Here is a 13582-nt window from a genome sequence, read left to right on the forward strand (position 1 = left end):
TCGCCTGACTTTCTCTTCCTCTAATTCTCGCTTTCCCTTTTTTTTCCCTGCCATACCTCTTTCCCTTCCCCTCAACTCCAGCTTCAAATCAGTTTTTTTTTCCCTGTCGTCTTTATCCTCTGCTCGACTCAATTTCGGCTCACGACATCTGACAACTTGCTTTTCCTCAAGGTGACGGTTCCTGGGCTGATCACCACTCATCTATCCATTTATGTTTCTATCTATCTATCTATCTATCTATCTATCTATCTATCTATCTATCTATCTATCTATCTATCTATCTATCTATCTATCTGTCTGTCTGTCTATCTGTTTGTCTATCTATCTCTCTCTCTCTCTATTTATCTATCTGTCTTTCCATCTATCTATCCCTCCATTCCCCCTTCTCTCTCTCTCTTTATCTCTTTCTGTCCCACTCTCTTTCTCTCTGTCTTCCTTTCTGTCCCTCCTCGGTCTCTCTTTCTCCGTCTCCCTGGCTTCCTCTCCCTAGCTGTCAGGCACTATGCACGATACTCACCCCCCCCTCCCCCCGCCCCATCCCATCCCTCTCCCTCCTCCACCACCCGTTTTCTTTTTTTTTGCTCTGATCCCAGCTCCACCCTGCCCCAGCTTGTTGTGGTGCTCGCTGGCTGAGCGGGGAGGCGGATCGGCCAGCGCGCCTGCGCTAGCATCTGGGCGATCAGTCCGTCTGCGCTATAAGAAGGCGGCGCGATCACGAAACTCACCAGAAACTAACCTCAATACGAAACGAGATGGTCAGCTTTCGAGCCGGTACAGCAAAATGCTGGATGGACACTGCTCTCTGGGATGGCAACTCTTCGCTGTTATAGTCCTCCTGACCATCGGCAACACCACTGCCTATTTTGGGTACGTCCTGAAAACTTTTAAAAAACGTAATTTTACAAATCTTCGAAACTTTTCCAAACTTCCAGAGCTGTTTTCAACTTTCCCAGGACGGTTCCCTTTGACAGATTTCTTTTGCTTTCTTATAACAGACTAAAAGAAATGTGTAAAGCGAGTTTGTTTTAAATGGTTTGGGTGCGCCTCTCTCTGTTCGCAGTTTGGGAAATTAAAACAGGATCTCCACAGAACGTCCAACTGCAGGTTGCTGTGTTATTCAGATGTTTTGATATGTCTTTAATCCCTCTTGTACAGAACGCTTGCACATTGGGAGTTGAACACTTGTTGCCCAGAATGAAGGTGAGAATGTCTGTCGTGCTTGACCTGAACCCGTCACGGTCTCTTTTTTCCACACTGTTTGTCTCTCCCAAGAATTACTGCGCGATGTCGCGTGTCATCGCTCAATGACTCGCTCTAGATTCGAGGACAGGGCTGTGCTGGGGGGCTGCACACGTATTCCTGAAAATAGACATCACGATCTATGGATTAACTTTTTTTTTTGCCCTTGCAACTAAGATTCAAACATCTGTTCAATGTACCAAACATGAGAAGGGTAAACCAAGCTTTGGGCGGGCTGCACAGTGTGTTTAAATGAAATAGTCGATCGCGGTTTACATCAAACTTCGGCTTAGACTCCTGGTCTGGAACTTATCTTTTTGCAGCTTCAAGTTCTGCTGTATTTTTTTTCCTCTCTCTTCCCTTTTAGTGCGACCACCAAATCTCTTTGCATTTTGGAAGCAGTTTTACAGTTACCAGCTATAATAACACAAGCCAGCACATGCTGGTTGACAAAAGTAAACTTTGGAATCTTATTTCTTAAAAAGGGAGGGGGGAAAAAGATTGGGAATCCTCTGCGATATTCCATCAGCTTTCTGCTTTATCTGGATTTAGAGTGAGCGTTGTACGTCTATGGGATGCGAAGGGAACTACTTTAAAACTGAAGTCTATAATATCCTCAGTATTTCGGACAGATAGGAAATTATTAGGGTAATCAAATTAGAGCAATTACTGCGTGGACCGAAGACGTGACATCCAAAAGTAACTAAATGGAAATAAACGGTCGGAGTTTGTTCAAAGTTAATGATTGACCTTGTGATGACCCAAAGGGTCTATCGTGTTTCCATTCGTTTTGGTACAGTTATCTGCGCGATGAATACATAAAATAGGGCAAGTCTGATTTCCTCCTGCCCCAGGAACAAATTTAATCCTGCCGCGCTGCTTGCCTGAACTGGGTGTAAAATAAAATGATTTGGCTGTGTCTGCAATATCGAGGTCAAACAAATGAGCATATTGCTTTTAATTGGAAAAGCAAAAGCAAATGTTCTCAACGATATATTTAAAAAAAAGGTTTGCGTCGAATGCAAGGCGCACCTGCCGAAAACCACAATCTCCCATTTATGACAATCTCCCACCGTTTGGTACTTTGGGAAAAAGAGCCGAATGACTATTATAATGTCTATCTACTGCAATGGCAGTACTTTCGAGGGCAGAAGTTAGGGACAGGCACTTTTCTAAAAGTAACGACTTTTGATAAACACTACTTGAAGTATATTATTTCCTACATCACCCTGGTTGAAGGGTCAGAAGCAGGAAGGCGTTATCAAATTCATGTCAATACTTGCCTGAACCAATGCCACCAACTGTCATCATCAGCCAAGTTTTGATGCCACTGTAGACTTAGTGGAAGTTCTTATTCGAGTTATTTTGTTACTCAGGGAAACACTATAAATGCTCCAACAGTTTCTCTGGAAGTGGGAATGAGAGTCTTTCTGTTTCAGTAACCAGAGGACCAGTCTTTCAGTTGTTCTTCTTTGAGGCTTTTGATCAATTGCAGGGACTTCCTTGTAGATCTTCAACATTTGCTCCTCTGGTTATGAAACAAATAAATCTTGCCAACTGAATCTTTGCTAAGGTCATTAATGACTATTGTTCATTCATCTCAGAATCCTACAGGTCTGTTTGCTTTGACGTAGGTTGAACCTGCTGTTTCCCCCATAGTTGACTCTGTCTGGATTCCAAGTGAGCCAAACCCTGAAGACTAGTTCAGAACATGAAATGAAGATTTTGCTGTGCTCAATAGACCCCACCCTTGATCTCGCCTCCATTTGGTGAATTTTTACACCAGTTATAGCAAGACTTCATTTGATTGGATTTCACATCTTTTAAACAATCTTTCTTATCCTTTTTTCTCGCTCTCGCTCTCTCTCTCTCGCTCTCTCTCTCTCGCTCTCTCTCTCTCGCTCTCTCTCTCTTGCTCTCTCTCTCTCGCTCTCTCTCTCTCGCTCTCTCTCTCTCGCTCTCTCTCTCTCGCTCTCTCTCTCTCGCTCTCTCTCTCTCGCTCGCTCTCTCGCTCGCTCGCTCGCTCTCTCGCTCGCTCGGCTTTCTCCCTCACTCTTTCCATTACCCAAACCCTCTTTTTAAGTAGGTGGAAGTCCTTGCTTCTCAGTCTTTGCTGGCCTTCTGTGTTCTGCAGAAGTAGCAATATATTTGTAGCATGCAAGCTCCAAACTTTCGAGCTGTACGCAGTTTGATAATTTGTATCTTACATACATATAACTTGCTATCTTCAGAACCTTGGGACAGTCTAAATACTTTACAACCAATGAAGTAACTTTGATTCCCAGTTTTTATAGTGAAAGCATGCAGCCAATTTAGACATAACGCCCTATAAACAAGAAAGTGTAAATGAATGAAATCTGTTTTATGATGATGGTGGGAACATTGGCCAGTTAAACAGGAAAATTCCTTTGCTTTCTTATGGATTTTGCTTTGGGATTTTTCATTTTCAAAGTCCTTCTCATCTCTGCATCAGAAAGCGGTTGCTTCCACTCAGTGTTAATGATGATGACTTTATTGTCATATGCATTATACAATGCACCAAAGTTTTACTTGCTACTATTGAACAGGTACTTTGTGCAAAAAGCTATAATGGTATATTTATTTGAATTAATATAGACAATAAATCCAAAATCTAGATAAGAAATATTCAGTTATTTTTGTGCAAAAAAAATTGACTTTTATTGGAGCCTTCCTTGAGTAGTGTAGCAAGGGTAGGTTTAAGAGCATAGTAAATGTTGGAAAAAAATTCTTCTTGAATTTGGAGATCCAGGTCTTTCAGCTTCTGTACCTTCTGCCCAAATGTAGCAGTGAGAAGAAATTGTGGCCAAGGTGGCAGGAGTCCTTTGTGATGTTGGTTGCCTTCTTGAACCAATGTTCATTTAGATTTCTCAGTGGAGATGATGTCAGAGCCTGTGATGGGCCTGGCTCCATTTGTCATCTACTGGAGCCTTCTGTATTCTCGGGAATTTGAGTTCCAAAACCAGACTGCACCCTGATGGACACTTGGGTCTCTAAGTTGATTTAGCTCTGTACTGGTGGAAATACTGTCCTTTACATGAAATGATATACCAAAGCATTGTCTGTGCTCAAAATGAATGTGAAATGGCCCTGGAGACTCTTCCAAAGGAGAACAAAATGTCTCCCAATCATTATCTTGACCAGGCTTTCAAGTTCCAAACCCTTATTTTTGAGCGGCTGTGCAGTGTATAAATTGTCTGCCACATTTCCCACAAAGAGAGATAAACTTTAAGAAGTGTGTATCAGTTTTAATTTAAGTTTAATCCCTCTTAGTATCTCCCAGTAAAAATAACATTTGATCCTGTTTGAATCTTACTCTAGTCATTCATTCTAATAAGTTTCCTATTTCAAGCCAGAAAAGTTTAATTGTAGAACACTGCCAAGTTGAATGCAAAAAAGTACCAACTTCTTGTTCACATCTAAAATTAAAATCTGACTAAATATAATTAATATTATGTAACTTTTATGGTGTTAAGTATAACTGATGAATAAAGTTACATTGAACTAACCAATATCTCACATTTATTGTACTTTTCATACTCTCTCTACATATCTGAATCCATCTATTTGCTTATTTAAATCTACCCCCCATTTATGTCTTGATTTTATGAACTCCTTCTTTCCGAGCCTTCTTTTATAATTTATACAACTTTGAAATGAATTTCTTTACATCCCTAGTACTTAATAATAATTCTACTTCTGTCTCTGCTGGTAATACTAAATCTTGACCAAAAATATCACAAAAAAATCCTCTTAATTTGATAATAACAAAAATTTGTATTTTCCATTATCTTAAACTTTTCCTTCATTTTACTAAAAGTAGATGCTAGAGGGGTTAAATCTAAATTAAACTAAATGTGTATCAAGTAAAATTTGTTCAAATTGCATTGGCAATAGCTATAAAATGTATTGCTATAACCTGGAAGTCAGATACTGATCTGGGAATGGACAGATGGCTCACAGAAGTTTGGACTTGTATTCCACTTGAGAAAATTACTTATAATTTAAGAGATATGGAGCCCATATTTACAAGCTGTTGAGATTAATTTAAATTTTAATACCAAACATTCCCTTTCTCTTATAGGTCTCTATGAATATTTGTATGTTTAAATATATCAGAAAGTGAGATCTTCTGTTGTGGTTTTCTTGTCCATCTTTTTGTTTTTCTTATTTTACTTTGTAGGGGGTTGGGGGGGATTTATAGGAGGTTTTTCTTTCTTTTGAATTTCTTTATTTTCTTTTTTATGAAACACTACATGTATTTGGATTAAGTTTGAAATATTGTGATATGTTTGCTGTGGTTTTATATTAAATAAAATATTTAAATAAATAAAAAAGTGTTTACCAGGTGCATGGGAATGTCCTATCAAGGAATGCACTTTATAAATGCACCATTAATTTCTTTCACTGAATCTTATTGCAATGTACTGTGACATCAGCTATAGCAGTGTAAGCTGGAAGATTCCTAGTTAACCATTGACTTCCACACAAGACTGTTGGTTTAACAGTTGGGGTCTGAGTTTATCCTTTTCTCTTGTATTTGGGTCTCAGTAAACTTGTATGTTTTTGGGAGGAGTTCTTGCAATTGTCCTGTTTTACTTTTTAGAAATCTTCATTTAAGATTGAGATAATCAGGACATTGCTATAAAATACCAAACACCTTCTCTATGCTTCTTTCAATTGTCCAGCCTTCCAGTGGTTCTTTTCTCATTGGATTTAATCAAAAATAGAATTCATTTATTGAAAACACTCATAATTCAACTGGATTCACTAGTAGGACACTCTAACAAAATGTCAGTTTTTCCTGTGTGTTCTTCATACCCCAAGACTCTCATTTGTTTGTTTGATCTCGTAGGGTCTTCTCCCCTGCTTCTCTTTCACAAATGGGTGGTGGTCTCCCCATTTTCCGGTGCCCTGTGCCAGTCCTTTGTTTCTTGGAGTCTGCAACCCCCTCGAGGCTGCTGCCATCTTAGTCCCAAACTCCACAATTGAGGGATTTTAAAATAAACTATTGTCGGCTCCTTTACTAGACCCTTCAAATCTTATACAGAGCCATCATTAGTTAGATTGGGCAGTGAAACCCTGCGGAGAAACGCTGTGTTGTCGCTTCCTACTCTTCACGGGTCTCCAGCGGCGGCATTCCCATTGCAGCAGCTCGGGTAGAGCATCACCATCATCAGAATCTAGTCAGCAATTGCTGTGGAGGATCGATGATGCGATGGGGATGCGATAGGGTGGTCAGTCATAGGGAGAGAAGTCTCAAGTATTCCTTGTATGTCTGGAGGATTTCTTCAAGAAAGCGTGATTAACTCAGAGGAACTTGAACATAGACGTGCTAAAGCAAATAGTAATGTTCACAAAGTTGAAGATGGACAGGACGACACATCTTTACCCTTTGCTACATAAAGGCACCGTTTGACCTGCTGAGTTTCTCCAACATTTGTGTTTTTTTTCTCACTTAACCACAGTGTCAAGAGAATCCTGTGTTTTACCTACATAATGTGAAACATGCACATGGACTTAGACATATCTGCACACTCCATAACAAGCACAGTGAGACATGGGCAAGCCAATGCATACAGAGTAATTTAAACACACACACACACACACACACACACACACACACACACACACACACACACACACACACACACACACACACACACACACACACACACACACACACACACACACACACACACACACACACACACACACCCTTGTGTTCCCCAATCCTGAACCTCTCTGTCCTTCAGTTTCTCTCCACTCCGCAGACCCTCCATTTCATTTCCCTTCTGTTAATGTTGTGTATCAATCTACACTCTCCTTTCATGCACCCTCCCATTCTACTCCTTTGTTTACTCACTTCCTTCTGATCTCACCGAAGAGAATCTTAAAATTGTGCTTGGGGAATGGCTCAGGAATCATGTTGTATCCAAGAATTTCAGAAATCTACATAAAATTGATACTGAAAACTATAATTGTTATAGTAATACTAACAAGAAGCTTGAAACAACATCAACCCCATGTACCTGCACACACAGGCCTGGGATACTAACTGTATGGATACTGCCAATTGTTACCTTGCACTGAAGGTTTTGCTCATGAGAAAAATGGCCGTTTGTAATCTGGTTAATACCAGCTGCCAAAATATGTCTTCAATCAAACTCATTCACTCAGAAAGACCCATGACATGGTAATAGAACAGTCACTAAGGTTCATGGGGAAGAGCAACATGTTATGGATGGATAGATGTATTTATTTGCTACATCCATTTCTCTTCTTCTTTGTCACCTCTCGACTGTGGTGCATGCACCCCACCCCACCCCACCCCCACCCCCAGTGGGAACCTTCAGGCAATGCACATGCACTTGTCTTCTGCAGATGAAAGTGAAAATAAAACTACAAATGCTGGACATCTGAAATAAAAGCAGAACATGATGGATTATTCATCACGTCAGGCAGCATCTGGGAAATGTTTCAGGTCTATGACCCTTCTTGAGATCTGTTCTATCCCCCTTTTATTGCTGGAAGATATTTAAGGGAATGAATTGTTGGTCGGTTTTGCCCAAAGCAACATTATGAATAATGTCATTCTATCTTTTCCAGTAAGGTTGCTGTCCAACAGATGTGTTGAATAATTGACCTGGATTATGTGCTGAATGCCTTGATTTGGGCTTGACCTTAGATTTTCCCAGTCCACCAGAGTGAGATATGTCAACTAAATCAAACATTCAAAAAGCCTCAGCCAGTTCCCTATTTAATTTACAGTGGCATTTTGCACATGGTAATTGGGGAAACTAGGGTATTTTTTTTCTCCCTGAGGTGTAGTGATGCTGACTCTGTGGTGGTACCCAATATCTCAAACAGAAATTACGTATACAAAATCCAGTTCTAGTGTTGAGCACAACCCTGTCCAAACCTCTAGTGTATTATTGATGGATTTCTGCATTGCTAAATGTTATATTCTTTAGGAATTACTTTAAATCAAGGTAGAGCTTGCCAGTTCAGCAAATGTCTGAAAGAGATCGGTGAGTTTTCCTGATGTTTTGAGCATGAATGCCCACCTTGACCAACAGCACCAAAAGCAAGATATTCAATGATACAGTTGATTTGTACATAATATAAATGTGCTGGGGGTTACCTGATGAATGAAAGGTTGGTAACTGTAAACTTCCCATGGATGCCACTGAGTTTCTTCAGCATGTTTACTTATGGCACTTGCAGACTTTCCTGTTCAACTGTACATCGTAGAATTTTTAATTTTTTAAATTACTTTTCTCCTATGGCAGTACCAACATTTAAAAAAACTCAGTTGCTCCATTAATTAAGAGAGATTTTTTGCAGTCATGTAAGATTAACCTGAAATTTTCAACCATGGTGTCAGAGAGGAATTGCGAGTACGAAGGAAGAAAATTATGTTTTGAACACCTGTATTCAATCTCTGAAGTATCTGCTTAGATAGTAGGCAGTGCTGGGGCTCAGAAATCACCTGTTAGCGTGCTGTTGGCTCGATCCTGTTCTCCACTAGGAGTCCTTGCCAGGGAGTTTCTGGCTGGGAGCCTGGTCTGCCTGGGATTGATGTTAGTTCCTTCAACGCAGTGCAGATCATTCCAATGTGTTTCTGACTTGACTCTCGAACCCAGGCCTTGCTGGTTTTGGCTGCTGGTTTCAGTAACAGCAAATTGGATGCATGTGGATAAAGACTGGAGTGGGGGAGAGAGAATAATGTTTTAATCTTTTTTCCGTGACTTAAAGAACCGGTTTCTTGGCAGTCTTTCTGTTGGTTTGGTAAGCAGGAACTTGAAGCAAAAGGTAGCCAAATCTGTATTGTGCTAGTCCAGGTTCATTAAAATGCCACAAATCAATTTGTAATAAATAACTTTGTCAATATTTTGCAATTATTGTAACACAGTGAAATATAGCAGCTAATTACCACTCTGCACACACTCCTCCCCTCAAACCATGGTGATGACATAAAAATTGCAAGAAAATTCTTTTTTGCCCTTGGGGACTTCACTATTCTATTTCACCGTTCTGTTTGATCATCACTGACCTTCTAACTCTGGTTTGTCCAATGCCCACTTGTAGTATTCATAATTTTGTCAGAAAGTACTGCTAAAGAAATCCGAGAACAAAATCCATGGGTATTGCTCCGCAGTACGGACAGACATCAAGAGTGCCTCCATCTTGGTGGAACGTTAAGCGGAGAAGTTATTAGCTCTCCAAGAAGATTCTACACCTCACATTCAGAGAAGAAAGGAGGTATCCCCGATCAGCATCAATGAGATAGGAAATAAAGTCACTGTTGTATTGTTCCTTTGAGAAATAGAGACTTAAAGCACGGAAATCAGCCCCAGTCCAACTTGTCCATGCTTGCGGGCAAACTAGCTTCTGTGTTTCTTGTATTCTAATTGTGGCTATATCCCAAAGAACACTTTGGCTAGAAGGTGTTTTGGGATGTTCCAAGGTTTGGAAAACCAAGATTAAAAAGGATTTCTTTGTCTATCCTATAATAATAACTGCTTTCATATCTATGAAGTATAAGATTTCTGCTTTTAATGTTCTCAATGATAGAACATTCCAAGCCTCGGGTGCAGAAAACTATGAAGATTCCTATGATTGTAGACCATCATGATGCCTGCTGTCTTTAACACTGCTAATTACATATGGGTTGAACCAGGTAATTTTCTGGCAATCGCCCGGTGTGAAACATCCCAACCTGGCAGGGCGAGTTAAATTCAACTGGGCTCTGATATTTGGTGGGGGCAAGTGTCAGAGCCCAGCCGAGTTAGCTGACGAATTACCTTCTGGCAGTGTGAAAGAGCAACCTGCTCTCGTATTGTCATTGCTGAAGCCGGGACCTCTGTTAAAATGCCTGGTTGCCGATCAACCAGTTAAATCATGGTGCTGTGGGAAAGGCTCCTGAGTGCAACATTCCTGGTAAGCTTACCCACTTCCTAGGAGGGTTGGCAGTGTGAGAGGAGATAAATTTGTGTTTAGATTTTGTGTTCGTCTGGAGAATGAGACTTGAAGCCTATGATTTTGACCAAGTGTCTTTTCAGTGAAGGAAATGTTCACTTGTGTTGTCACCTCTGCTGTTAAGTTGCAAACCAAGACATGACAGTGTAGATTTTTACATCAAGTATATCTGTCTTTATTGAGTTACGGAGGAGTGACTGAGTAATGCAGCTAACAGAGCTGTTGGCTGACAATACAGTGGGCCAGGTTCAATCATATCTCTGACCCTCAGGAGTTTCCACAAACTCTTTGTGACGGCATGGATTTAATCTGGGTGCTCCAGTTTTCTCCTACATCTCGATGGCATGCAGATTGGAAGGCAAATTGGCTACGAGTAAATTGACCCTTTGGATATAGGTGTGTGGTAGAATTTATTAGGGAGTAGAGGGGAGTTTTCATGGAGTTAAGAAAAAGGATTAATGTACATTGGTGCTCAGTTGTTACTGTGGACTCGATGGGTCAAAGAGCCTGTTTCCAGGCATTATGACTCCATGACTCGGTGACTGTGGAAATATTAAAGTAGGAATTACTAGTTCAGAATAATTGGATATAATGATGGGTCTTCATTCTATTACTCCCAGCAATGACCTGAATGTTGAACGAGCATTAATTATAAAATTAATGCTAAAATGTTGTAGCTCCAATATCACTCTATTTCCAGAAAGTAATTTGTATATATTTTCCCATGTTTTTTTCCACTCAATGTTAACATCGGGTATGGCCAGCTCAGGTTTACAGAATAAATGTATCTTAACTGCATTGAATTCTCCTATACCACACTGGCAAAAATGTATTTATTCTCATTGCAATGATTCTCATAGCCTCTCAGAAAGACTGATGGTTAATTCTCAATTAAGGTGATGAGTGTAATTTAACTTGTGAGACTTGGGCAACTAAAACTGAAAAGAACTGAAGTAAAGGCATCATTATAAAATTATAATGAACTTGGTCTTCACTTTGACAATCCTAGATATTCCATGAAAAAATAACTGACTAGGATTGATTGACAAGTAAGTTGATAGTTGGGGCGAAAGGCTGTCTGACTCCATGGCAAAATTATTTGAGGACATCTACAGAAGTTGTTTAAATTGGTATCAAGAATAATCTACACTTCTTGAATTTAATTTGTCAATTTCTTCGGCTGCATCTTTAATCCACAACATCTGAAGGAGACGTCCAGCTCCCTGACTACTAATGAAGAGTAATTTTCCTCAATGCATTCCTGATGAGGAGCAGCACTCATTTGGAGCTCAACTCAGAAATATGTGTGTGCATGGAATATAGATTTCTGATATAAACCACATATGGTATTACCATTTTCACTTGCAATGAATGAAGCTCCATTCCGGGAACAAGAGATTTTGAGACCCCTCCTCCTTGATACTATGTAATTTTTTTGAAAAGAAGAATTGTAGTTATAGGAATATGTCCAGAGGAAAGTAAACCACATGCATCTCATCCTAGAGTTAATGAGCTATGAAGTTACTAAAGATTCTGCGGACTACAAAAATTAATTTTACAAAAACCCCTCCAGGGTATGTAAAACATGAAAATTCTTCCAGAGGAAGCCAAATGAATGCAGAATATTAAATTTGGAGGAAGCCCAAATTATAGTAACAAGAAAAGTAGCAACATGCTTTGGAGCAGTTTGAAGTCGCATATACTGCTTTTGCCTAACTGTTTTCTACAAGTAATCAGTCATGAAACTTTGCAACAGACTCGTTTTCTGGGTCACCTCTGAGGTATTGCAAGCCATAAACTGTTACCAAATTTGCATTTAGTCTACAAGTAGAAAAGGCACACCTTCCTTTCTTCCTCCTCGCTTCCCCTTTTTCTGAAAGACATTAATGAATCACTTGGCTCCTTAAGGCATGATGGAATCCGATACCTTGTCAATAGTACAATAATGATGGGTTTAGACTTCCTAATTGGTACTTCAAAACATTCAACATCTTGCAGATAAAACTGCTTAGATCGAGAACAAATTGGGAATAAACTGCTGGGTAGAGTCAGTAGAGATGTTAGAACAGGGAAGGTGAGTTGCATTATTAATTAAATTTCTTAGTTGGATTCTTGCTGTTGATTTGTTTAATGTCAAAGAGCTCTGCCAAGATTAGGGTGCCAAGCATGTGAAATTGACTGGTAAAGAATTTGATTGAAAGTTTAGGTGTGCTGAATAGAAGGATGATTAACTGGGTGTCCAAACCTAGTAGCATATACGCTAAGCAATTTCTTCTACATATATCTTTCCAAAACAATATGTTGGGGTGTCATCCTGCCTCTGGTCCAAATTACTGAGATTCTCTTTAAAGATGTTGTTTATACTTGTCAACCTTTTTAATTTTGATTGAACTCTCATTTCTATAAAAGAAAATAGCCTGTTAGCCTATGTGTGATCCCTCATCCAGGAGGATAGTTTGCCTCCCTTTAGGTCCTGACATCAACTTATGCAACTCAAATGGACCCATGAGGTGTGATGCACCTGTGAGTGTGATTCCCATTGCCATCCAACCAAACAAAGGTATCCAATAAAAAGAAGTCTCCAGAGGTGAGTTATTGAAACAGATGTGAACGAATTGTAAATAATTTCAGTACTTCTTTCTGAGAACTAAAACTGAGAGCTTGCTCTCCTAAATGACATTGTGAGGAGATGACTTCTCAAAGCATGTTTTTTTTCCATTGCTCCTCATAGAAGTGGGAAATTGTTCTCAGTCACAATTACAATTTACCTTTGGATTAACTTTAGTTACAATTCTCAGAACCTGCTTTTCACATTTGCATATAATAAATTACAGATGTTCAAAGGTGCTGATGTCAGAAAAATCATCTTTACTACAAAATGAGTCTGTCATAAAAATAGCTGTGATGTTGCAAATAAGGGATCACCAGGGAGTTTTATTGTTGCAAGGGTGACAGCAACAGTTGGCAAAGGGAAATCGCAGTTGCTTATATGATCTGCAAAAAGTATGTATTAATACTGAGAGCTTTCACTTATCTGGGTACTGTTGATGGGATAGTGCAGACCTACTTCTTCACTGCTTCACATTGCGCCTGCCTGGAAATTATTGGGGCTACGAACAGTGAAGTATATGGACCTAATCCACATTGTGATTGGTCCAGATTTTTGCTACTGTAGAACAAAAGGATCAAAACTTTGTATATTGGATATGGTGGTGGTGCAGCAGTTAAGTTATTTGACGAGTAAAACAGAGACCTGGACCATCAGGCCAGAGATAAGAGTTCGAATCCTACTAATGAGGTCTGTGCAATTTGAATTCAGGTTAATAATCTGGAATTTAAAATC

The 13582-nt window shown here is 39.7% G+C and overlaps 1 protein-coding gene across 1 annotated transcript in view; it reads left to right on the forward strand.

Annotated features, from left to right (window-relative positions):
* Window positions 1-742: 742 nt before the first annotated feature.
* Window positions 743-13582, forward strand: part of wnt9a (wingless-type MMTV integration site family, member 9A) — an 83843-nt gene continuing 71003 nt past the window's right edge. Inside the window, exon 1 of the mRNA XM_069922136.1 lies at window positions 743-867. Coding sequence (XP_069778237.1) covers window positions 782-867 — 86 coding nt within the window. The 5' untranslated portion in view covers window positions 743-781. The remainder of the gene's footprint in view (window positions 868-13582) is intronic.

The sequence above is a fragment of the Narcine bancroftii genome, chromosome 2 (genome assembly GCF_036971445.1).
Source record: "Narcine bancroftii isolate sNarBan1 chromosome 2, sNarBan1.hap1, whole genome shotgun sequence".
Classification (NCBI taxonomy): Eukaryota; Metazoa; Chordata; class Chondrichthyes; order Torpediniformes; family Narcinidae; genus Narcine; species Narcine bancroftii.